This window comes from Parasteatoda tepidariorum, chromosome X2 (assembly GCF_043381705.1).
Source record: "Parasteatoda tepidariorum isolate YZ-2023 chromosome X2, CAS_Ptep_4.0, whole genome shotgun sequence".
Classification (NCBI taxonomy): Eukaryota; Metazoa; Arthropoda; class Arachnida; order Araneae; family Theridiidae; genus Parasteatoda; species Parasteatoda tepidariorum.
Window position 1 is genome coordinate 48,199,007 of NC_092215.1, and position 24,451 is coordinate 48,223,457.

The 24,451-nt window shown below is 29.9% G+C and overlaps 1 protein-coding gene across 1 annotated transcript; it reads left to right on the plus strand.

The window, feature by feature from the left end:
• Positions 1-1,256: 1,256 nt before the first annotated feature.
• On the plus strand, positions 1,257-23,914 carry LOC107449520 (uncharacterized). Its single transcript, XM_016065071.3, has 8 exons — positions 1,257-1,543; positions 9,321-9,408; positions 9,482-11,518; positions 13,017-13,060; positions 15,949-16,043; positions 16,837-17,072; positions 21,836-21,945; positions 23,700-23,914. Exons 1-8 carry the CDS (start codon positions 1,538-1,540, stop codon positions 23,850-23,852), a joined length of 2,769 nt encoding a protein of 922 aa, XP_015920557.2. The 5' UTR covers positions 1,257-1,537; the 3' UTR covers positions 23,853-23,914.
• The last annotated feature ends 537 nt before the right edge of the window (positions 23,915-24,451 follow it).

A 24,451-nucleotide genomic window follows, 5' to 3' on the forward strand; every position in this document is an offset into this window, starting at 1 on the left:
TCCTTAACCGGTTAACGCCCAGCGTCATATATTTAGGACAGTTCCTTTTTTCAAAGACATTCATTGTGGTGGGAAACTTTTTTCAGTATTTTCATTTATCTGGGTGAATTAAAGGATTCACAGATACCATTATGATTTAGTTATTTCTGATTAGATCTGGAATTATAAGGAACAAGTACTTTTTGATCCATCAAAGACTCTTTGAATGCTCTAACAGTAGAAAAACCAATTAATTTCGAAAATATATTATACCGCTTTTTCCATAAAACCACTTTTTGTATCATTTCAATATATAAATTCGGGACAAAACGGGTTAAGGTGAGTGCCCATGAATTTTAAAGGACTAAGACACTTATTAAACAGCATTTTTTACAGTGAATGTGAGAAGGCTGTTGGGGAGCAGAAGAGAAATTGCGATCGAAGAGCGAGGTGATTCATATTTCTCTCCAGAAAGTAAGTGACAATGAAGGAAGTGAGTGACTGTGGTTTGGCAAAATTCGCGTATGGGGAAGGGAATCGCATTTGAGGAAGGGAATTTAACTGCATCATATTTTTTTCGTAGCAATCAAGTAATTTGCTGCCAATCATCATGATTATTTCATTTTAATTAAGGGCAAATAAGTTATGTTCTCACAGTGGACTTATCTTAAGACACGGTTCCCAGTAAGTCACTGAAGTCAAGCATCATTGGCAGTTGTCAGTGAGAGGGTGGGTGACCACTTAAATCAGCCTGTAAAGAGATCGGGAGTACGCGATATTGGTTCTCGTTAAATTGTTCTATCGAAAAGCCCTCAACGTCGTGCACAAATCGTCGGACTACCAAGACATCGGAGCCATTCCCTCCGCAGAGGCATGCCGTCGGATCATCCTGAGGGGTGTTTCCTAGACCGTCGACCTAAATAAAGTACTGCTACTACTTCATTTTGATAAGGCCGTGCTTTGTGATGAGCATCTATAAATAAGATTATTTTCAGTTTCACACTTTCAGACTATTGTATGTTTCCTTTCTTAGTTATTATGCTAAGTTTTAGGTAAAACTTAGAGAAAGTTTGTTGCCTCGTGAAAGTTTGTTTCCCGAACCTCCGTAAAATACAAAGGATAAAAGCAAAATCCTCCGATACATTATCATCAAATTAAAATCAAATTTATGCCTCCCTCAAAACATTCTGTAACTTGGAGGTAGCGGGGTTCGAATCCTGCCGTAACTTTGTAATGTCCCTCTATAACGTATGGTGTATGTTCTCCAATTTGCCGAAGGTTTATAAGCCGTGCTTAATAATGAACATACAAGCTACATATGCATGTAGTCTATTTTACTGCATCAATCGAACCTGCTATGTATTGAAGCGTTTAGTGGAAGAGATGTAGCCTACATCCTTTTACAACTATATGCCTCTTACCACGCCCCTTTAGTTGCTTGTTCTAAACTTTAGTAGCTTATTTTCTACTTATACATAATTTCTCTTTCATCTGTTTAGTTTCGATCTTACTTTGTCTTGTGCTATGTTGATGGTTGTCTTATAGTGCTAAATTGAAAATGAGGGTGAGTACTTTCTCATATAGGCCGTTGTTTAGCAAAATTATTTTGTTTTGTTGAGTTTTTATTTAGTACTTCCATAAACTTTAGTTATGTATTTAAAAAACTGTTAACGTAGCTGCACTGCAAAAATTTGATTTATCGCATAATATATGATGTCTTAATGCTGTAATGTAATAAAAATACTTATATGTGTGTGCAATAGAACATTTTTTACTCTTTATGAAGTCAATTTAAACTTGCATGAGTTATTTCTGGACTTTCCAATACATAAAGACAACGTAATAGATATAACTATATACGGAATAGTGCAACAGAAGTTATATAACTTTTAATATTTTGCGGTCATTCAATCCAGCAAAGAGCCATATTGAACAATGTCTTAATCTTTGAATATTCAAAATAATAATTTACAAAAATGCCTTATTGAAAAGGAACGATGTTTAACTTTATCTTTCGTAATATGGTAGTCTAACACAAATAATATCCCATCAGTATGATAAACTTTATAGCCTTCATAAATAAAGCTAAAGTATGAAAAATGCTGTTTTGCAAAATTCTACTTGCGCGAATTTTTTGTCTACTTATAATTTCAGGATTTTTAACTTGGATGCTGGAAAATTATGTAAAAATTTGTTTTTAGAAATATATATCATACATTTTAAAAGAATTTTAAAGAATGTTTAATTATTTTTTTTATCATGCATGCAACAATACATTGGGGAAGAAAGTAACATTTCTGACATAACTTGTATCGCTTTAGCGTAACTTAAAACATTTCAAATGGCCGTGTATTCACATCAAAATATGATATGTCTTAGGACTATTTAAAGCGCGTAAATACGACCAAGATAATACGCCATACCTAAAATAGATACAAATCTGTGCTTTATTTATATTTAAAAAATATTAAGCAATGAGAGTTTATTTTTTGACAAGTGGAACATTATTTTATCCAATTTGTTTCAGAAATTTTCCTATCTTTAAATTTGGTGAAAGTGAATGGAGGGTAAATTAAATATAATTCGCATTTTATTCAAAAAATCTCTTTGTGCAATTTATTTAAAATGATTCTAATCACTTAAACTTACATTAAATTCTTTTAAAATGCAGCATTTGAAATTCTTTAAGTAAAAAACCTAATAACAATTTTCAACTGAATTTCCAAGTTCACTCTTAGTAAAAGTTTAATATGAAGTGAAATTTTGAGATCAACATACATAAATATTTTTTAATTGTAATTTATATAATTTCATTTGTAATGAGTTTTTATTCAGCATTAATTTAGATAACAAATTATTCAAATTATGGATGAAATTTTTTGTATCCTACCATTGAATACTCTTTAAAAGAAATTACTTTCAGATCAGATTAATTTATTTTATAATTTATTGTATTGCTTATTTGTGTTCTTCCATTATTTTAATGTATTAATGAGTTTACGGATGAGTTTTTAAATTTTAGGAGAAATTTTATCGTTTATTTTAAAAATATTTTATAGAGACAGTTCTAATGTTTATATCTATAAGGAATTTCCTTTCAATTATGAGCTATATTTTATCGTTATAAAATGATGCATCAAAAATTAGTTTCATTAATATTTAAGTATTTATACCACCCCCGTATCAGAATTTAAGGAGTGAAACACTACTTCATAAATAAAGCTTTGTCTGTGATCTTAAAGTCAGAGATTGATTGTAAAAATTCAGATTCATGTAGCTAACTTTGAAACCTTAAAAAATATACATAAGAATTTTGTTTTAAGTATTTTATATTCTAAAAAATGGAATAAATTCCTATACTGGTTTGTCTGTTATCAAATAACAGATTAAAAAAAATTCCTTGTTCTTTGTGGTGCTTTTAATTTTTATCACATGCTAAATGTTTTAAAAAGGAATTTCGACTGTTTTAACCTCATTTGTTTTTAAGGATAAATTTGGATAAATATTAATCTGCAGCTGCAGAAATAATCTGCCCTGATGAGAAGTTTCGGCTATCCCCGTTCATCATATGGAATGAATGTTAAAACTCTTTTGAGCATTCATTTTTGAAAATAAACTGAAGTAATCCATTTTGGTCACCACTTATGTCTTCGATCACACCTTCTTAAACTGAAGAAAACTAAGTTATTTGCATTCCAGCGATTTTTATTAAGCATACTTTTTTCATTACATACATTTTTTACATTTTTTTCATAAAGTGTTTAATAATTAAAGTGTTTGAACGGAGTTTAAAATTGTGTTCAAAAATTTCTTGATTCAGTTAAAAATGTTTCTGAAATTTAACAACTGTAGCAGCCATGCCAATTTGCTAAGTAGAAATCCGGTTTATTATATATTCAATGATGAAATGACGAAAGTACTATAGTCTTAACTGCAAAGCCAGTAAGATAAATAAGAGGCATTGAATATTTTATATGAGTAAATGGTAACTCAGGTACAAACTTAGGAATTGAATGTTTAAATAAATACAAAAATTTCGGAGTGTCCGCACGGATAAACTTAGTGTCCAAGGCTTGTGGTGAAAATGAATTCTGCGCTAAATATCGAAGATTGTTTTCTTTAAATTTATATCGAATTCAATAAATACCTATTAGAAGGATTTTTATTGGAACAATTTTTTCCTTCTCAGTTTTTTTGTTTTTGGTATAATTTTATACAAGAGAACTTAGAAGTATTTTCTTATTTCTGCGATTTTATAAATATGGAAAGCGTCACGAGTAATTTTGGAGCACTTTAATAAACTTGATTTAGCTTTTAATGATCCTCCAGAGAAGAATTTGCGGATAATTAATCCATTTATTGAAAACCAAGATAATCTTTGTTCCAAAGAAGGAAAACTTTTAGAATCCTCGCCATATCTAGGAATAAAATCGCAAATAAAAACACATCAGTTCTGGATAGAAACTAGGAAAAAATACCCCATCTTTATGCAAAAGCAGTTAAAATTTTATTGCCTTTTTTTTCAACTTATTTACGTGAAATGAAATTTTCTGTTTTGAGAGTTATTAAAACAAAGTATCGAATTCAACTTGACTGCTTTACGTGTTATTGAAACTAAAAAGGCACTTAGAAGTGATTCGTTAGTCAGCAATCATATTAAATTGTTATTTACTGTTGAATACTTATTTTTATTTCATATTTAGTTGTATTCTTTTACTATTACGCACTATTGTATAATTTTGTTTCGCCATTTTGTTTGATAAATAGCAAAATTAATATTTGTATTAAATTAGTATAAATTTTTATTTTTAAATAGAGTATAAGCTTGAAATTTTCGTTGTAGAGTATGTGAATGATCACTAATAAACTTGTCAAAAATGTGTTTAAGTGCCACAAATTTGGAAAAATGAAGCCAGTAAATCTTACATTAATGATTCACGATAAAATACTGAAATATTTTACCGGTTCTTCGAGTAAATTTGATTGAAAAACACTGCATTAAAGTACTTTCAAAATCCCAAAGAGCCGACCAAGTGGTTAGAGTGCTTGATTGCGAAGCAAATGGCTGCGGGCTCAAATCCCGCAAAGGGCATAGAATGTTTCTCTGTGAATATGTGGCAGATTGTGGTATCTGTGGCGTGGGTACTGTTGTATCGATAAATGAGCATCACTTCCGGCATCTTCAAAGTTCAGTGCCTGCCGTTATTTTTAAAAAAAGATCCTAAAGAAATGATTCAGTCTAATACAAAATCAAAAAATTTGAGAGATTCACTGAATTTATATTTCAAGGTCATGTAAATAGTTCCCAGAAAATATTTTCTGTGGCAAAACAAAAATAAAAAAAAGATCGTTTTAGTAAACAATGTGAAGTAATACTTTTAAATTCAAAAAAGTTAATAGCCGTGTAAGTTTTCATTTCTCGCTCACTAAATGACAAATATTCTTTCAAATTTGGTTTTGTCAATATTACAGTTAAAAATTATGTAAACATTTGCAACTACAAATTTTCAAAGATTTTTTTTTAATTAACATTTAATTAAATAATAAATCTTTTATTATTAAATGATTTATTTTGAATGAAATTATCTTTTAAAAATACAAATTTTAAAACTGTATAATATTTTCTTTGTAAGTTCCGGAGACGAAGAAATACTTTAAAAAAATGGAGTTTACGTTTAAAGGTACAAATTTTTGACTGCACTCTTGTCAAAACTGTCAAGTCATGTTTTAAGGTATAAGAATCCGTTTGAAAAATAGTGTTTACCGAGAAAATGGTTTTTGAATTCCGTAATCTTTTTGTAATCTGCATTAATATAGTATTTTTATGGTGAACCCGTAATCGGTGGAAATGTAATCATTAGATTATAATGCATTCAGGTGTTAATCATCTACGGGCAAAAGCTTAACTCGTAAATTTGTTCAAAAATTTCGTAGAATATTATTTATAAATGAAGATTTCTCTTGATTTTTAACAATTTTGCATTACATCCCAGAGGTTTTTATTCTGGACACAGCACAAAATGCGTTTTTACGGAAATAGACGCAGCAAAATATGCGCCTTTTCAATGTTCAACCCCAATTTAACTGATCAAGGAATTTCGCAGTAAATTTTTTGAGTACCAAGCACAATAATTATTAATCAAAATCCCAAAGTCTGGGTGGTTAGGTAAATTACAAATGTAACTTTTTAGGCTATTTCTTTGTATTCCGACTTCTAGACGCTAAAGTGATTTTTAAACACCTCAATTCGTACTTAGAAAAATTAATACTATGATAGATAAGACGCCCGGTGACTGAATGGTAGCGCTTGAGTTCGGTCTGTGCTGAGTCGTGCCTGAACGGTCCTGAGTTCGATCCTCAGGCCGGGCAAGGTTGACTCAGCCTTTCATCGCTTCAGTAGGTCGATAAATAAGTACCAAGCATGCTTGGGAACTTAACACTGGGGATTTCGCGTTCGGCTGACCACCTAACCAGAACATCTGCTCCTGTACCTCAGAGTCCAAGATCAAGAAAACTGAGATGGGCACAATAGGCCTTCGCCCTCTGTGGGCTGTCACGATACTGAGTTCAGTTTATAAATTTATAAGGCCCGTGACAACCTTGCAAAAACAACTTTTGAATTTTAGTCTTTATCAAAAGACTGATTTAAAAAAAATATTAAGTGATTTACGCAAATGGACATCACGTTACAAATTTTTTTTGGATCCACTTGTTTATTCCTTTAAAGAACTATTTTTATAAAAGAAGTTCGAAAAATCGAATCAAATGTTTTGACCATTTTCTTAAATATTCATTTGAACCAAATGTACATATTTTTTCATCCGGTTATTACGAATAAAAAAAAAATTCCTTTACTCTAAATAACGTAGATTTATCATGTAAAATATTAGCAGAAATTTATTGCATCTTTTAGCAGTTTCTCTAAGACCAAACTGTAGAACTCGTTTGCATAGCAATAATTGTATTCTTTCAGAGCAGTTCTTAACTCTTATAACCTTACACTGAAAACAATTTTGATTGCAAAAATTTTTCCGAAATAATACTGACTGCCTTAACTTTTTACAAAATCTGACAATTTAGGAATGACAAATCTTGAAAGGCCTTGCTTTTTTGAAAAGAGGAGTAAAAAATTTACGGAAAACAATTTTTTGAGCAAAAATTTTATGACCTGTTTTATTCTGAACAATTTCACGCAGTGTCCTAAAAAACACTTACAAAGTTGCAGTAAAAATATTGAAAACTGAAAATAACATTCATTTTCTGAATTGGAATCTTCTGCTAATTTAAAGCTATTTGTTCGAAGCTATATCATTAAATCTATTCTAAATTCAAATTTTTTCCGATCTGATTCGCAAACCTGCTCGATTTTTAATAATCCTATCAAGTTAAAGTTTAGTATTAGTTTGAGTATAGATTTTTGCTTAAATTCATACTTGCACATGAATATTGGAAAAAAATTTCATCTTTTTACTCAATAAATTTATGAAAGTTCAAAAAATGAAGCTTTTTTAATTAGAAAAAATACCTTTTTAATTCAATTTCTTTAAGCTAATATTTTAAAGGGAAAATTTGAATGCCTTTTTAAGGTGTTGTTTAAACATGATTTCTTATGACTTCTCCACACTTATGATCTTTTCACCTTCAACTTTTAACTGTAATAAAATTATATTACAAACGTCATTTTCATTATTTCGTAAAAGAGTTTTACGTTTAATTAAGGCTTGCGCTTATATTAAACTCCTATATTAAAAAAAAAAAAACAGAATCCAAATTAAAATTTTAAATAAGTTGTAGAAAGTCGAAAAAAAGTTGCTCATTGATAAAATCAGAGCCACCTAGACGACTTAAATTCCTTCAATTTAGTCTAATTCAATTATTCTAATGTTAAAATTATTCTAATGTAAAAAAAAAAAAAAAATTTAAATGCCGAGAATATTCAGTGTTCTTAATTTCAAAATTATTTTGAAACTTTTATTTCTAATAAGATCTATGCTTATTTAAAATTAAATTTCATAATTGAAATAATAATTGTATAGTAAGTATATAGATGCAGTTCATATAGACCATATATGGCAGTACTTTTACTTTCGTTACTTGTACCGCCGGTACAAGTAAAAGTACGTACTTTTACTTGTACTTCGTTACTTTTTAAATTTAGTACTTTTACTTGTACTTTCGTTACTTTCTTAGGGGAAAAGTACAAGTATTTGTAACGGAAATGTCGAATGAAATCGTTACTTTTTTCTAAAACTCGGTAAGCTTTCTGAAAACAAAATGCTTTGGAAATGTAATTATTTTGCAAAATGAATAAAAATATTCATTAGCAAGTGTAGGGGGAAAGGAAAGCTTGTCACACAAGTTATTTTCATTCATTTTCGAGTTTTATGCATTTGTTTAATACATTGTAAATAAAAAATGTTGGATTTTGTTATTAAGTTTTTTAATTTTCTTTTTGAACTCACTAATAATANATTCACATCTCAACAGCGCACTGCGATGAGTGATTGTACTTGGTTGTAGATATTTTTAAAACAAATTATTGAATAATGTGAATTTCGTTTACTGAAAGATTTTTCGAAATGTTGATCACTATGAGTGATTTTTTTCAATTTGTTTAAAGCGTTTACTTTCTATTATACGATGCCATTTGTGAAAACAATTTGTTTGTTTTGGACTAGAATCAGAAAACTATGTTAAAAACATAGTATGCTATCCTTTCACCTAAATTTAAGACTATTACTGTTTAATGCTTTCCCTTAAAAATTTAAGTCTTTTATACGTAATTTTAAATGGGAGTCTACTTGATCCCTTTTACAAGGTTTAACAACAAAACGTCAGGGATCTTTAATTCTGGATCAAAAGGCGTGCTTAGGAAAGCATTTGATTCAAAATTCTCTGAAAATTGTTTAATGAATAATGGATTCGTAATGTGATGTCATTTATTTGCCTAAATCACTTAAAACATTTTTTTTTAAATTAGTCTCTTTTGAAAATATTTTTAAAGTCAACAGTTGATTTTAAAAAGTTTTCACTGGTCTAATAAATTTTTAATAGTGATATTAAATTTTCGTAGTATGATTTTTCATTCTTGAAAAGTTTTTTCGTTTAGTAATGCGAATAGGAAAAGATTACTATTATAATATACCCAAGCCTCCCGACAAAGTAATGAATGCGCTTAGTGTTTAAGTAAGTACAAAAATCCTCCCTTAGCTGCTAAATTTGTTTTGAATATTGAAATGGCTAATTTTAGGACATTTTCTTTAACACTCATTTTGAGCTGTGACTAGAATTAAAAAAAGCTTACAAACTAGTTTTATACACATCATGCACGTTATTTTCAGCTTTTGGAATATTTAGTCTTCACAATTGGCTTTTTTCACCACCACGTAAATGCAAAGGCTTTCTGGGCTAGCAAAGATAACGTTAAAGGTATGACTATTCCTTAATTTCATTAATGTCAATAAATTTATGCTACTAATTATTTTCTTTCCTGTATACTTAGGAACATATGGCCATATGAATGAAAATTTATATTTGAAAGAAGTGTCTGGTGGTTATGAGATGCGATATGTACCACACGTGGATGGAAAACCAATTTTTATTCCTTTTGGCGAAAATATTACACCGCCAAATATATTAAAAGCACGACCCACAAAAATGTACCAAAATTACATTCCAAAGAGTCCTTTTGAACCCAATGTAAAACAAAAAGAATTGCCAAGTGAACAACTATTCCCAACATCTGAATATATAAAAATTGGAAAAGATTCGGAAACTAAACAAACTAAAGTGGATCATCCTCTTGTAATAGACGTTGTCACAAAAGCCAATCATTTGAAATATGATCATGATACAGTTACTATTAGACCTGTAAAGAGGAAACCCGAAGTTACTAAAGCAATTAAAATAAAATCTTCTGAACATGGTAAGAAACATCTTAAACATAAAACTTATGAAACTGATGGTTATGCTGTAAAAGAAACCCAAACAGACAGCTTTATAAGATTTGATCCAGTGAAAGTACCAAAGCATGAAGTAAAAGAAAAAACGCCAATAAATTATGAAAAGAAAGATGGAATTTTGATACATCAGGACCATCATTCTCCTACAGATCTAGAAAGCTTAACAAAAGAAATCTTTGAAAAGCAGACAGAAAATATTAAAAATGAAGTTATAAATAAGAAGCCATTTCCGCAATATCATAACGAAAAACTAGAAGCTGCAGCTCATAAACTACAAAAAGAATCCATATCAACTGGACAACTATTCCAAGCATCTGAATATATAAAAATGGGAAAAGATTCCAGAACTAAACAAATTCATGCAGATCATCCACTTGTTATAGATGTTGTTACTAAAGTCAATCATTTAAAAAATGATCATGATACAGTCATCATTAGACCTGAAAAGAAAAAACCTGAAGTTACAAAAGCAATTAAAATAAAATCTTCTGAACAGGGATTTGATCCAGCGAAAGTTTCAAAACATGAAGTAAAAGAAAAAACGCCAAACAATTATGAAAATAAAGATGAAATTTTGATACATCAGGACCATAACTCTCAGACATATCTAGAAAGTTTAGCAAAAGAAATCTCTAAAAAGCAGACCGAAAATATTAAAGATGAAGTCATAAACAAGAAGCCATTTCTACAATATCATAATGAAAAACTAGATACTAAAATATCAGAGGAAGAATCTAAATTTGGAAATAACTATGAAGATAATAAAGATGTATTAACAAAAAGTCAAAATGAGATGGAAGCAGTTGATTACGAGGAAATGCTTGAAAACAAATCTATATTTCATCCTATCGAACGAGACCAGGATTACGATAGTCCAGTCATCGTCGAAGCACTTGTTAAAAAGAACCAAGATTCAGAAAATCCTGTAAATGAAATGTATGACAGCCCAGTTATCATAGAAGCTCTTGTGAAAAAGGAAGATTTCACAAAGAAATACCCAGTCAAAGACCATTCAATCAAATCTCATGATCCCGTTGTACTTGACGCTAGGTTGAATAAAAATCCCAACAAGCATAACGAAGAACACGTAAAATACTCTACTGAAATGGAATATTTTCCAAGCCATTTAGAAAAGCTTCCTCCAAGCCATTTAGAAAAGCTTCCTCCAAGTCATTCTAAACAAGACATTGAGTCATCTGAAAGTTTTACAAATGAAGATCTCTTCATCGATGACAATGAACAATTTGATGCTGGTAGTGGACTTCTAAATGAAAGAGCTTCAGAGACATTTTCAAATTCCAATTTTTGGCCAGTATTACCAAGTTTTCTTTCTCAAGAACGTAATAAGTTTAAAAAATGTACGACTTCAAATGATGAACCCGGAAACTGTATGCCAATTCAATTATGTCCTACACCGAACTTTCAACTTACGTTGGATGACTTAATAAAAAAATTGTGTCCTATAGATGAATTATTTATTGGCATTTGCTGTCCTGAGTTTCCAGCTGAAATCTTAAAAGTTGATTGGGAGAATGTTTCAAGTAATGATCAAGAACCTTTTGAAACGAAATCTGAAGGTAATAAACCTGCTTCACTTCCTAATATAACATATAACCGTCTCAACATTAGGACAAATTTTCAATATATTCAGTTATTATACAGTAATTCCAGTTTTCATATAAGGCTTAAAAATAGTAATCGACAACGCACTCAACTCGTTTAATTTGATTTAAAGTAAGATTTGATGAGTAACTCAAATTGCGAAGATTTGACACAAAAGAGATTGCTGTCAGAATTATTTTAAGGATAACTATTTAATTTTATGAAAAAGTGAAAATTAGTTACCTATTTGTGTAAAAAAAATTTTTTTTTATTTGTTTTGCAGAATATTCTGAACATAATAAATCAAATTGTATAACTGTTTGATAGATCTTTATAATGATTTCGATCCAATCAGCAGTATATTTTCACTCTAATAAAAACGAAAAAAAAAACGCTACTATTTTTTTTCCAGCCTAAACTTAACATCGAGCTTGTAAACTGAATTTAGCGGTTAAATAAGTGATTTAATAAAATTGAGAAAATTATGTTAGATATTTTTTACATGATGAAAAGAGGTGTATCGATAAAATTCAAAATGTTATTGCCTTTATTTTTTTGCTTAAAAAATTTAGCACGACTCTTTAAAACTCTTCAGCTAAATTCGTTTTTTACTTTTCTTTCGAAAAGCATTAATTCAATAATATAAGTATCTGCAACATTTAAAAACTTCATATATTTAATGACATTTAGTCCACCACTTGTTATTGAACTTCATCAGCCAAGTCTTTTATATTTGGTTAGTCTTTAACTGTCACAAAATTCACTTAAAGCTGTTTTTTACGGTAGATTTTTATAGAATTTATTGTTAAAACTGCTCCCAACAATTTCATAAAATTTAATTTCATTTGCATTTTAATTGCACTTCTTCAACATTCTTTCATAGTACTAAAATTAGTGTCCTAGACAATGACACCCATAGTCAGATTTGTTTATCAATAGATTTTAATGTTTTCAGTGTTAATAGTGAATAAAAGTAGGTGGGATACCCATTTATATATTTTATTATTATACCCTTTTATATAGTAAAATATATTTTGCTATTTTTTAATTATAAGAAAACCTTTACAAATGTGCACTTAAATAAAAAAAATTTAAAAAATTTAGTTTTTTTCATTCATATTCCAAAATGTATCAATAATTAATTTTGTAAATGAAAGAATGATGAAATACTTTATCTAAATAGCTGCAAATTTGAAAAATAGTTAGAAAATGAGCCATGTTCGGAAGATTTTACCTTGTCCCATGCTGTATTTCATAACTATGAATTGTTAAAACATATTTTCCACTTATTTTGGCCTAAAATAATACAAATTAATTAAAAATATGTAATGAAAATTCTGCGTCAAAGGGTTAATATGCACTTTGCCTTAAGTTTGTCATATTCTATCATCAAAAGATGGTTGTTTCATAAATTGAAAGAGAAATTTATGTTAAAATTTCATATTGAATAAAAACTAACTTTTGTTTTTCTAGAATGTGGTAAAATGCAAGAAGAATCTGACACGTGGCCATGGATGGTAAGACTTTCAAATAACCACAATTTTTACTGGGTTGGTTAGAAAAGATATTTAATTCATCCTGCATTATACTGAGCATACTGAAAGTATAATCAGTGAACCCCATGCTCATAAAGTGCAGTGCTCAAAATAAAAATCTTTAACTTTTGATCTAATAATCGGATTTTCCCGTATTAGGTCTCAATGGTTTAAGAGCTTGACCCCAAAATGCTAATTAATTAATGCAAATGATATTTTGAGTTACGAAATTAGACACAAAACGTACTTTATCTGAATAAACGTACCTTTTGTTGACTAATTCCTCGCCCTAAAAATATATGTCACATTTAGGAAAAATATGGTCTGAATGAAATAGGAAAGCAGTCGAAAGTTTGGATCCCTTAATGTTTATTTCACTTTTTGCGTATTTCGGTACGTATTGAGAACTTAAGGTGGCTTTCTGTTCTAGTGGTCCTATTTAAACTTCATGGTTTTATTTCATCCCCTTTCAGTAAAATTTAAAAAAAATTTCTAGTTCGAAATAATTATAAATTATCTTTTAAAGCGATGCAGTGCACGGCGAGCTCTGATGGACAGGGGTAACTTTTCATATTTGTGGAATTTTTGAGGACTCTTTATATAAAATTATGGTTTTTACATAGATATGAGGAAATTTACTGTAATTTCCTTAAAATAACTACTAAACACTATATTTTTGAAAGGAATTTTGGCTGAGTCCTTAGCTGCCCCCGTCCTTGAGTACGGCATTGATTACATCCCATGTTAATTACATGCATGATTTTCTTAAATTGTCATAACATAGAAATGTGTGCTACTTTTTCCACTGAAATTCTAATATTTCTAAATTTTCCATAGTGTCTGCCCGGTACGACCAGATTTGACTTTTTCTAGGAAAAAAAATTTTAAAAAAATTTTATCTTCGAGTTCACAGGTGTGATATAGTGTACACAACTAATCAATAAATATCTTGATAGTGTCTGACAGTTTCTAAGGCGCGCGTTTTTGTGTTTGATTTCATAACTTAAAATATCGTTTGCACTAATTTGCATATTTATGGTCACGACTTGAAACCATTAAAATTGAATCATAGTGCGCGAAGATCCGATCATTAGATCAAAAGTAATTCAGGGTGTCCAGTTTTTTTTCCTTCTGCACTGTGCACACATGGCTGGTCTTAGCTAAGCCACCACTCGTGGTTGCATTAAGTACCAAAATTTTAATACAGAATATGAAATAGAATAACGGTAAAAAAAATGTTTGGAACAAAACTCGCTGAATTTGAGTATTAAATAGTTAAGAAACAGTTCACGTTAAGTAAATTTAACCTGATTAAAAGTGGAGAGTAAAAATGAGACCAAAACCCATATTAGTATTCTATAAAGGCTGCTCTTATTATATATTTTTGCTCTTTATTAAGAAGAGAGACAAAGTATGCACAATGAAGGTCATATATAAAATCGATGGAAAGAAATTCTAATCGAAAAAAGACGTCACAACGAAGGAAGGTGGGTTTGCAAACACAAACTTTCCTGTTTGCCCGATGAATTAACCAGCTAAGTGTATTTGACGAGTTTACACGTAGGGCTAAATCTCCATTGAGATGCATATGTCTCGCTTAATAGTCGTGTACAATGAAGATTTAGCATTAAAACTCAAATGTTTCCAAAGTATTTTATATTGCAGAGTCTCATATCCCGAAGTCCAGCTTCGTGTGGTAATTTGTTTCAAGAAATATCACACCGAAATAAAATCTTTAATTTCTTTCATGTGTAACTCTTACAAATACATCTGTTTAGATTTTTTATTCTTGTATTCTTATATTGTATCCTATGAATCTGATTATCTTTTGAAATTTTTTTTTCAAAGTTTCGCATAACCTCTTCAAAAATTAATTCCTGCTTTTCGCAAAATAGGACAGTTTGCGTTCATCGTGTATTCATTATTTTAAATAAAACTATTGTTTTTATTTAAAATGACGTTTCTCTTTTCTAAACTGTGATTTGTCAGATTTCAAAAGCGTTTTTTTTTCAATTATTGATTTTCGACTCTTAATGTACATACATTTTAGCAAGAATTCGAAAATTTTTACGAAAAGCGTAGCAAAGTTGTCAGACCTAAACATAGCGGTATGTTTTTTTTAAAATTCTAATTTATAAATCCCGAAAGCTTTTTGCATATTATTCAAAATTTTTTAGCATCAATGATTATTGTGCATTCATTTCATTATATATGAATTAAATATTTTTTTACGGATATTCAAAAAATATCAGACTTAACTTTTAAAATTCTTATTCTATGCATGCATTTATCATGCTAATTGCGGAAAATTTTAGTTAAATTCTATTTTTACTATCCTTAGGGATTCAAAAAAGCATCCATGCAAAAAAATAAATTTTGTTTTTGCTTAAGACCGCTTCATAGCTTTTTAAAGCGTGTAAATAAGGATGAATTTCTTTCAGATAATTTTATAATAGAATTTGTTTCAATTTGTTAAGTTTCTTACAAGCAATACGTATTTTTGCACATGTCAATTTTAGGGTAACGTGACTCTTTATTTGCTTTACAAATAATCTGATTTTAAAAAAAAAGGATTAATAAGCATTGAAATTGAATTTCTTTTAAATTCAGAGTTGTAAATAGGACTCACGCTAGTAATTGAGTTCTATAGAATTCGTATGCCACTGAAAATTTAATATGCAGTACGTCCAAAACGTACGTGAACGGTCAAATATCTCTATATACGATCAAAAATCTAAAAAATCTAAAAATAAAATATTTTCAATTTGCTGTATTAAATTTTCTGTATTTTTTTAAAAAAAACATTTGTAAAATATCTACCTTTTGCGAAACCAAAATAACATTCAATAAATACTTGAATTCTTTTGTAGGCACCACTCATATCTGTTTCAACCCGTAAGATCTTTTGTGGTAGCATATTGATAAATCCTCGATATGTTCTAACTGCAGCACATTGTACTAGAAAGTGAGTATTCGAGTATTCTCTTTTTATTGGATCTATAAGGTTTTCCTTTACAAAATTTTCGATTATTTTGACTGAACACTTAAGTTAACTTTGAAACACTTAAGTTAACTTAAATGTTTTTACTACTTAAAGTTAACTTTTAGGTAAATTATAGAAAGTCTAATGAAAAGTTGTACGTTGAATGAAACAATCGTAAACTTAAAAGCATCGGAAAATACTCAAATACGTCTATGGGCTGAAACATGGTAACATCACGTAATCATTGAGGAAGGCCATTTAGCTTAATATTTGAACGGTATTTATAATTATTAACACTAGTAAAATGAATTTAAAGTAACATAAAACACTCTCTGGGGTCAATGTCATTTTTAGGTAGTCTTGAGATACCTATTTTATTTATGTTAGTCTTATAAACTTTATAGCAGTTATCAGCTTACTCAGAATGTATAATGTCATTTGGTACTTTACAGCAAAGTTTGGCTCTTGTATTAAATAAATTTTGTATCTAATTCAAAAATAGTTTTTTTCGCAAATTTTTGCAATTGCGTTTTTAATGATTGTAATGTACATAATTGCAGTAGATTTGGTTCGTCTTGTATATCCGACAAACCCATTTTACTCGTAAATTGTACAAAATATTTTTGAAATGGCACCGCTTATTAAACGACCGTATTAAATATTTAAAAATGTGCTTTCAATGTAATTGAGAAGATCTTAAAATTTTGTAAGAAATGTAAATAGAACGAAAAGCATTATTTTTATTCATCAGAATACTGCTCAAAATTTATTGCAGGATTCCACATAACCAAATAGTGGTTGTTTTGGGACCTTCTTCAGAAGATAGTAATCCTCAAGAATATGAAGTTATAGAGATTAAAAGACATGCTCAATACAATGCAAGAACGATGCAATATGACATCGCTTTGTTAAAGCTCTCAAGAAAAGTCTCAAGGCCTTTTATTTGTTTACCTCGTGAAGAAAGTTTTGTTGGAGAGACAGCTCTCATGCTTGGATGGCGGGGCACTTTTAGTAAGCTATTTTATTTTTACAGTACTTCTTTTAATTGAAATAATTTGATAAAAATATAATATGTTGGTTTACATCTTTCTTCATACTTTTAATAATAAAAACCTTTCGATTCGCGACAACATTTTGACTCCTTTGACCAGGGATGGGCAAACTTATTTGGTCGAGGGCCAAAAATCGAAGGAAAAAATTTTTGGCGGGATAAATAAAAACATCTAAAATAAAATAAAAAATACTATATGCGATTTTCAATGTAAGTATTTAATGAGATGAATGAAATTGCGATTTCATTTTTAAAAGCTCCTTATATTGAGGTTCCAAGTGAGATGTACCTATTTTAAGGAACAAGGTTAAATGTTTATCTGTTATTCTACTTCTGAAATGATTTTTTATCAGGTTCGTAGATGAAAACACCTGTTCACACATAAATAAAAGGAAGCAAGCATAGCCCTGATTTTCTAGGTATGAAATGATTTTCTAGGTATGAAATATTTGGGAAACTAGCTTTTTGTAATGATTTGTAAAACCAATCTACGGCTATTCTATAAAGAACTTCTGCTTTCAACATTTTACCAATTGAAGCTGTCTGAGCTAGCTACTTCCATCAATTTATGTTTTGTAGAACAAAAATAGGGAAAGTTAAAAGGTCCGCAGAACTTAGATAAAAAAGAAAGAAAAATAACTTTAAACAAAGTAGACAAGAAAATGGATGTATGTTGTTTATATTCGCCAAAGATCAGCAAGTTAAAATTCTATCCGCGGGCCGGATAAAACCTTCCGGCGGGCCATAGTTGCCCCGCTGGCCGTAGTTTCCCCATCCCTGTCCTAAATCATCAACCACTGAGGATACTTTTCATCAGCACTGTGGTCNCGGATGCGGAATTCGTATCGACTGGTATTCAAACCCGGTTTGCCTCATTGGAAGGCGAACGCTCTATCCCCTGAGCCATCGTGGCTCTCAGTGAACGGATTGATCAGCCTGGTAAGGGACCGGTCATCAGACTACCAAAGTAGGGAGCCATCCCCTCTGCAGAAGATAAAAATTGTGAGAGTCAACACGACTGCGGCATAAATAAAGTACTACTTGCACCACTTTCTAGCGGTTTCGCTGTATGACTCTTTAAATCGCTAAATTTTACGACTTTTTAAAAATGATTTAAATAAAACTTTCATCTAGAAAGTATACCAAATAACTGCACTAATATATAAAATAAAACTACTAAATATGTGATAATAGCTCATTTAAATCAAATACAGTTTATAAGTGGGGTTGCACCGAATGAAATTTTATGTTTGTTACTGTATCGTTATTCTGTTTTGAACCGGAAAACGAAACGAAAACTTATATTGAAGGTCAATCCCCTGTGAGATATTTGAAATTGTAACTGATTTCAACAAAGGTTCAAATTAAATTAAATGGTCCAAATTGAACTCTCGTTCGTGTGATCATGGCCTCTTAAGCCATGATTTGACACCGGTTTCTATGCGTTAGACGCAAGATATAAATGACTCGCGAAAAATGAATAGCCCTTTATGTTCTCAAAAGTTTTGCAGATTTTCTGGACCTCGGTTTAGTTAAGCTTCTATTTCATAGTTTGGCGAATCAAAGCTTAGTGTTGAAAATAATCAGTGAGGATCAGTTTGAACATTGAGATCTTAGAAAAATCAAGCTAATTAGTTGCTGAGTGTCTAAAATAAAATTTTCCTTAAAAAAAAAATTAGAATGATGGGAATTGTAACAATTCTACTGTATTTAATGAATAGTTAATTATTTATTCTTCCTAGAAATGTTTATTTTATTTATTTTTAATTTTATTCAATGTGATTATGATAGTTAAATCGATAATCAGATTTTCAAAAGAAAAATCTATTTGAATGCCAAATAAATAATGCACAAAATACTGTAAGTCTGTAGTAACAATCAACAATCATATTTATGTATTAATCGTATCTTAAAGGCAAAACAAACAAAAAAAATTAAATTATGCCGATCTGGATTTGATGCATCAAGGGTTAAAAAGCATTAGTTTTAAAATCATTTTAATAGGCTGTGGACAAAGTGAAACTACAGGAAACTGACTATGACGAATTGAAAAAAAAATCAGAAACCCCTTCAAAAGTGTATTAGATATTTAAAAAGAATAAGGATAAAAAAATCTGTCTGTTTAAATTACAGTCGAATTGAAATGTACCCTCGGAGAATTTTCAAGAAATTTTTAGCAACACCATTAGTTTCCTATTTGCAATTGATTGGCTATGTCATACCAGTAGAATTATGGCAATTGTTATTAGTCTAAGTATTATACATATAAAAATCTTAAGTGATGATAATTGAGCCAATAAATATTTGAGCCAATAAAAGAAATTCGAAAAAGTTGAAATTTGTGTGAAAGTTAGAATTTTTATTGCTTAATTAGATTGTTTATTGGTAGATTGTTTTTTTTAAAAAAAAAACTTCTTTAAAGAAAAATACTTTTAAAAAATTCTGTTAGACCTAAAATTGTATGCAACAAAATGATACGACAATACCTTTCATTGATTAATAATTTTCTTTTAATTATTTGACGAGACTATACTACTATACTTAAATGAACATTTTATAAATTTGCACTGTTTAAAACATAGATATCGGCAAAAATTTAAAATATATTTCTAAATTTGACTAAATCTTCTTTCAGTCCAATTTAGAAAATTTGCTTTCATTCGTTTCTATTGTTCATCTCCTGTTTTGGTGTACCTATACCTTAAAATTCAAGGGATTTTTTGACAATCGTTAAGTAAGATAAAAAATTAAGTATTGAAAGCTTTTTTTTTTTTGCATGGTAACATTTTTATATACATTAGTTTTCTTATTGTGTGAAAAATTTTCGATTCACTTAAAGTTACCCGTGTATGGCGAAAAACGCAAAAATAACTTCTTTCGATAACTCTCCTGACTAAACTATTGGGATAGGGACCAAATTTTCCAGATTTCGGCAACCCACTCTCATATTCAAGAATCCAAATCCACAAAAAAAAGTTATGTTTATTCAGAGAAAGTATGCTTTGGGGACTATTTTCTTAAGATAATAGTTAGCATTAATTAATTAGCAAATTTAGTCAGCGTTCTGAGCCATTGCATACGATACATAAAGCAAGTTATTCAGGGTGTTCTTAGAATTAGCATTTTAATGTACGTAGTTGGTCTTCCGCTATTGATATTGCTCATTCTGATTTTTTTTATCCTTATATTTTGCACACCAGTGCAAGATGAAAGCTTTGCTTTAAGAGTTGTAGTTAATTTTCTTTAGCAAATGAAGGTTATTTCCTAATTTACCTTCAGGGTTGTTCTTCCGAGGGATTTTATCATGCTTATTTCTACCTTGAGGCAACAGTTTAGTTGTCCGATATTATAAAATTTTTGACTGAATGCAGTTCAATCATCGAATCATGCGATAACTGAAACATGTGATCACTGAATGCAGTTCGAAATCATTCCAACAAATTTATACCATTTAAAATTTTTGCAAACTTCGAAACAAGTGATAAACCGAGATTGAAAAACCTGGTGACATGATTTCCCAATCAAGCTCCAATAATTCCATACATATTGTTAAAGATGTATGTCAATCCTAGGATTTTAATCAAATAGATTAGGGTAATATGGATTTAATTTTTTAAACGATTAGGAAAGTAATTTCAGATTTTTGGAGTGAAATAAGACTGTTTTCTATTCAGAAAACAATGAACTTTTGTCAGTCAAATATATTACATTTTGTAGAATAATCTTTTGCCTTCTGTTTAGTAACCCTCGCTCATAGAACTTCTGGTCCTCATCAGCAGAAAAACTCAACAATTCAACAGGTCATTGTTATTGCTGAAATTTTTACCATTTAAAAAGTTACTTAAACTTCGAAATAAATGATAAATGGTGCAAGACTAAATGAGAGTAGCAAAGAAATAGTATTCCACCAAGGCTCATACATCTATAACAATACATATTGAATTATTATTGGAGCTTGATTGCGAAGTGATGTCACCCGGGTTTGCACTATCGGTTTATCACTTGTTTCGAAGCTTTATTTTATAACCGTCGTTGAACTGTCCACCTAATTTTATGGGTTTACGACTACTAATGTTCAATTCCGTAGCCTTGCAGTCTTGAGAGCAATCCAGAAGACAAGGGAACTCCTGGATCGAGCATTGGGAGAAATTTGCTTTCGTAGAGGACTTTTTGATGGAGCTAACCCGTATTTGCGCTACATGGAGAGGAAGACCGCGAGAATCTCCCACGGTTAGCCTGACAGCAAAGGGAGTCTAACCCATGATTCGTCTACCACTGAGGATATTTCACGTCAGCACTGTGGTCGGTGCAAGCCGTATGCGGAATTCGTATAGACTGGGATTCAAACACGGTTCGCCTCATTGGAAGGCGAACGATCTATCCCCTGAGCCATCGCGGCTCTGTTTCGAAGTTAGCAAAAGTTTTAAATGGTATAAATTTCTTACAGCGATTTCGAACTGCATTTAGTTGTGACTGATAAGGACTAGTAATTATGAGCATACCAAAAAGATAAATGGAAGATATAATTGAATAATAAATGTTCATTTTTGTGTAGAATAAATTTGGTTTTATTTCACATTACAAAAATTACTTTCCTGCCAGCTCAATAAATTACCCCATAGCTTCTCTGTACTTTAAATAATAAATTGAGTCATTTGACTATTTCTTTAAAAAATGTTTCTGTAAAAAAGAAATTGTTCTGAATTTTCTCTTTCTTATTAAGCCGCAAGTAAAATAGAAGAAAAGCTCTTAGTTCTGTCATCAAGGGAATGTTCTAAAGGAATTGGCGATATTTTGTGTACTGAACCTAGGACAGAAGACGTCATGTGTAATGTAAGTATATCTTCCCTCTCGATGGTAGAGTAATATTCGAAAACCCTTCTTTTTTAAAAAGTAGAAAATGAAGTAAAATATTGTAGAATAATTTTTCTCAAATGTGTGGGCTAAAGGCTACCGACAATGTCAGCCTTCATCTATCAAAAGGAATCCCAAGAATAAAATAGAACAGAATAGAGTTAAGGGGAGTCGGTAGGTCATATACTTATAATGCTATAACTGACCTTTTATGGTGTACCTTTTCTCAACATATAAATGAGATATTGCTTCATTTTTTTTTTCTTTTAGACTATTTAGATATACATGTTTACACTGTGATAACTGTAAATACATGAATTTGAAATCAAAGTAAGACAGATAAGAGATTATTTTCTATAAGAAAAATAATAATTGGCACACCCGAAAATAATAAACAGTAATTTAGCTGGCACACTAATCTAAAATTATAGACAGACTGTGAATGGAGATATGTGATGTTCCTCAATTTTTTCGTTCATTAAAAGTATTTTTGCGCAGAATTTGTTAACAATCATTACAGATCCAGTTTAAACATGCGCAAAAAAAGTTTATTTGATTTGTTCAGTGCAATTTCAACATAGTTTGCTTCGTTATCTATAAGTGCAATTACAATCTTTACTTTTAATAAACTCATTCGTCATCGTGCATATAGCTATTTTTTTAAAATAACTCTATTTCTTTCGCTTAAAGCTTTCAAATAGAAATAATCTCTGATATGTGATTAAGCTAAATAAAATGCTTATTTTGCTAACAAATTGTTCATTTTCATATGCACAAAAGACGCAGTATATATAGTTAGTTAATCTGCATTTTTATTTTGACAGGTATTGCGCGAAACAAAAATTTAGCTTAATCTGCAGTCAAAACTGCCTAGTGCGTCATCCTAAATTATACAGTTTGAAGTTGCGCTTTCAAGTAAAAAAAGGTGACCGATCAAGAGAGAACCTATTTGAGAAAGATCCTAGATTATTTTCGATTAACTTTTTTTATTTATTAATCCTGATATTGTTGAGATGCACTTTACTTTCCAACGCGTAAACTGTTTACTTAAAAGATTATAATTTTTTTTCCACGATCACGATATTTTTCTTTTTTAAATTTACATTATACTTAAATATTCTTTTTTGATTGGTAAAAAAAAATTCTAAACTTTTACCAAAGCAGAATTTTAGAAAATATTTTACTATTGAATTTCTTGAAATGTGATTGGTTGTGAGCACAACAGAAAAAGTCTATAATAACATTTTATCGCTTTTGTATTTTTGGAGCGGAAACCCACGCTGTAAACAAATGTATTGCTTTAAACAGATATATGTAAGCTATATATTGCATCCCAAAATATTTTCGAATATTAGATTTAGAATATTAGAATTGGAATTTAGATCTTGTGTGTGCTAATCTGTTTTGGGCAAAGATATCGCAATATAAAATAATTAGCTGTTCCTTATTGGTAATATAAAGAAATACACCAAAAAACTTATTGAAATTTTGAGTTTCAATACTCAGTGGTAATTTATTTTACAAAAGTATATACTTTGATTTGGTCCGACGTGTATACATACTAAACACGCTTAACAGGTTAAATGAATGTCTTTAAATTGCTTAATTGAATGAATTAAGTAAAATGAATGTTAGCTTATCTGCTGGAGAAATTTTGGAAAGTATAAAAAGAATTTTTATAAAGTTTTGAGGGCCATAAAATCTTTTTTTATATATAAACTTTGTCATTTCAGGTTGATTCTGGTGCTCCATTGATAATAAAGCATAATGAAAGATATGAAGTAATAGGACTTCTAACATGGAACAGGAATGATTGCAATTTTCCAGCTCTTTTTACTAGGATCTCTCATTTTAAGGGATGGATTGAAAATCATTCATCTTTTTAAATTCAATGTTAAATACAATGTTTTTAAATCCAATGTTTTTCAATAAATAATCTTCATTTTAAGTTCTTTTGTATTTTTCAAAGCTTTTCCACTTTTTGAGATGCTTTAATTTTGAACTATCTTGCTGAAAAAGAACTTTCTTTTAACAAAATAGCTTAATTTCTTTTTTTTTAAAAAAAAAAAACAGATTTGAAATGTATCACTAAAATCTATCAAGTCTAAGTGCATTATTTTCAGAGTCTAAACAAAATAGCATCCTTTGAAAGAATAAAAAAATTAGATCACAAATGCTTGTCAGTTTCCCAAAACAGGGTTCCCCCCCCCCCACCTTATATTTACATTTATATCAAACATATTTATGCAAAGGAAACCTATGCATTATGAATCGCAGGTTATGAATCACAGTTAAGACTATATCAGAGGAAGAAGCTTTTATGGTAAAATCTATTCCACTTCCGTTGGTATTATAAAGTTTAGAAAAGTTTAGGTAAACCAGGGAAAAAACGGGAAAACGGCAGTACCCGAGGAGGGAAATAGAAAATAAAAATTTAAAAAAATCAAAAAACCACTATAGCCGGAAAAGGCAAATCAGAGCAAAA

What these genes read in the sequence shown, in the direction of transcription:
- LOC107449520 (XM_016065071.3), top strand. An exon ending in TAGCAAAGATAACGTTAAAG is followed by an intron (nt 9,409 to 9,481) that starts GTATGACTATTC and finishes CTGTATACTTAG; the next exon opens with GAACATATGGCCATATGAAT. An exon ending in GCAGCACATTGTACTAGAAA is followed by an intron (nt 16,044 to 16,836) that starts GTGAGTATTCGA and finishes AATTTATTGCAG; the next exon opens with GATTCCACATAACCAAATAG.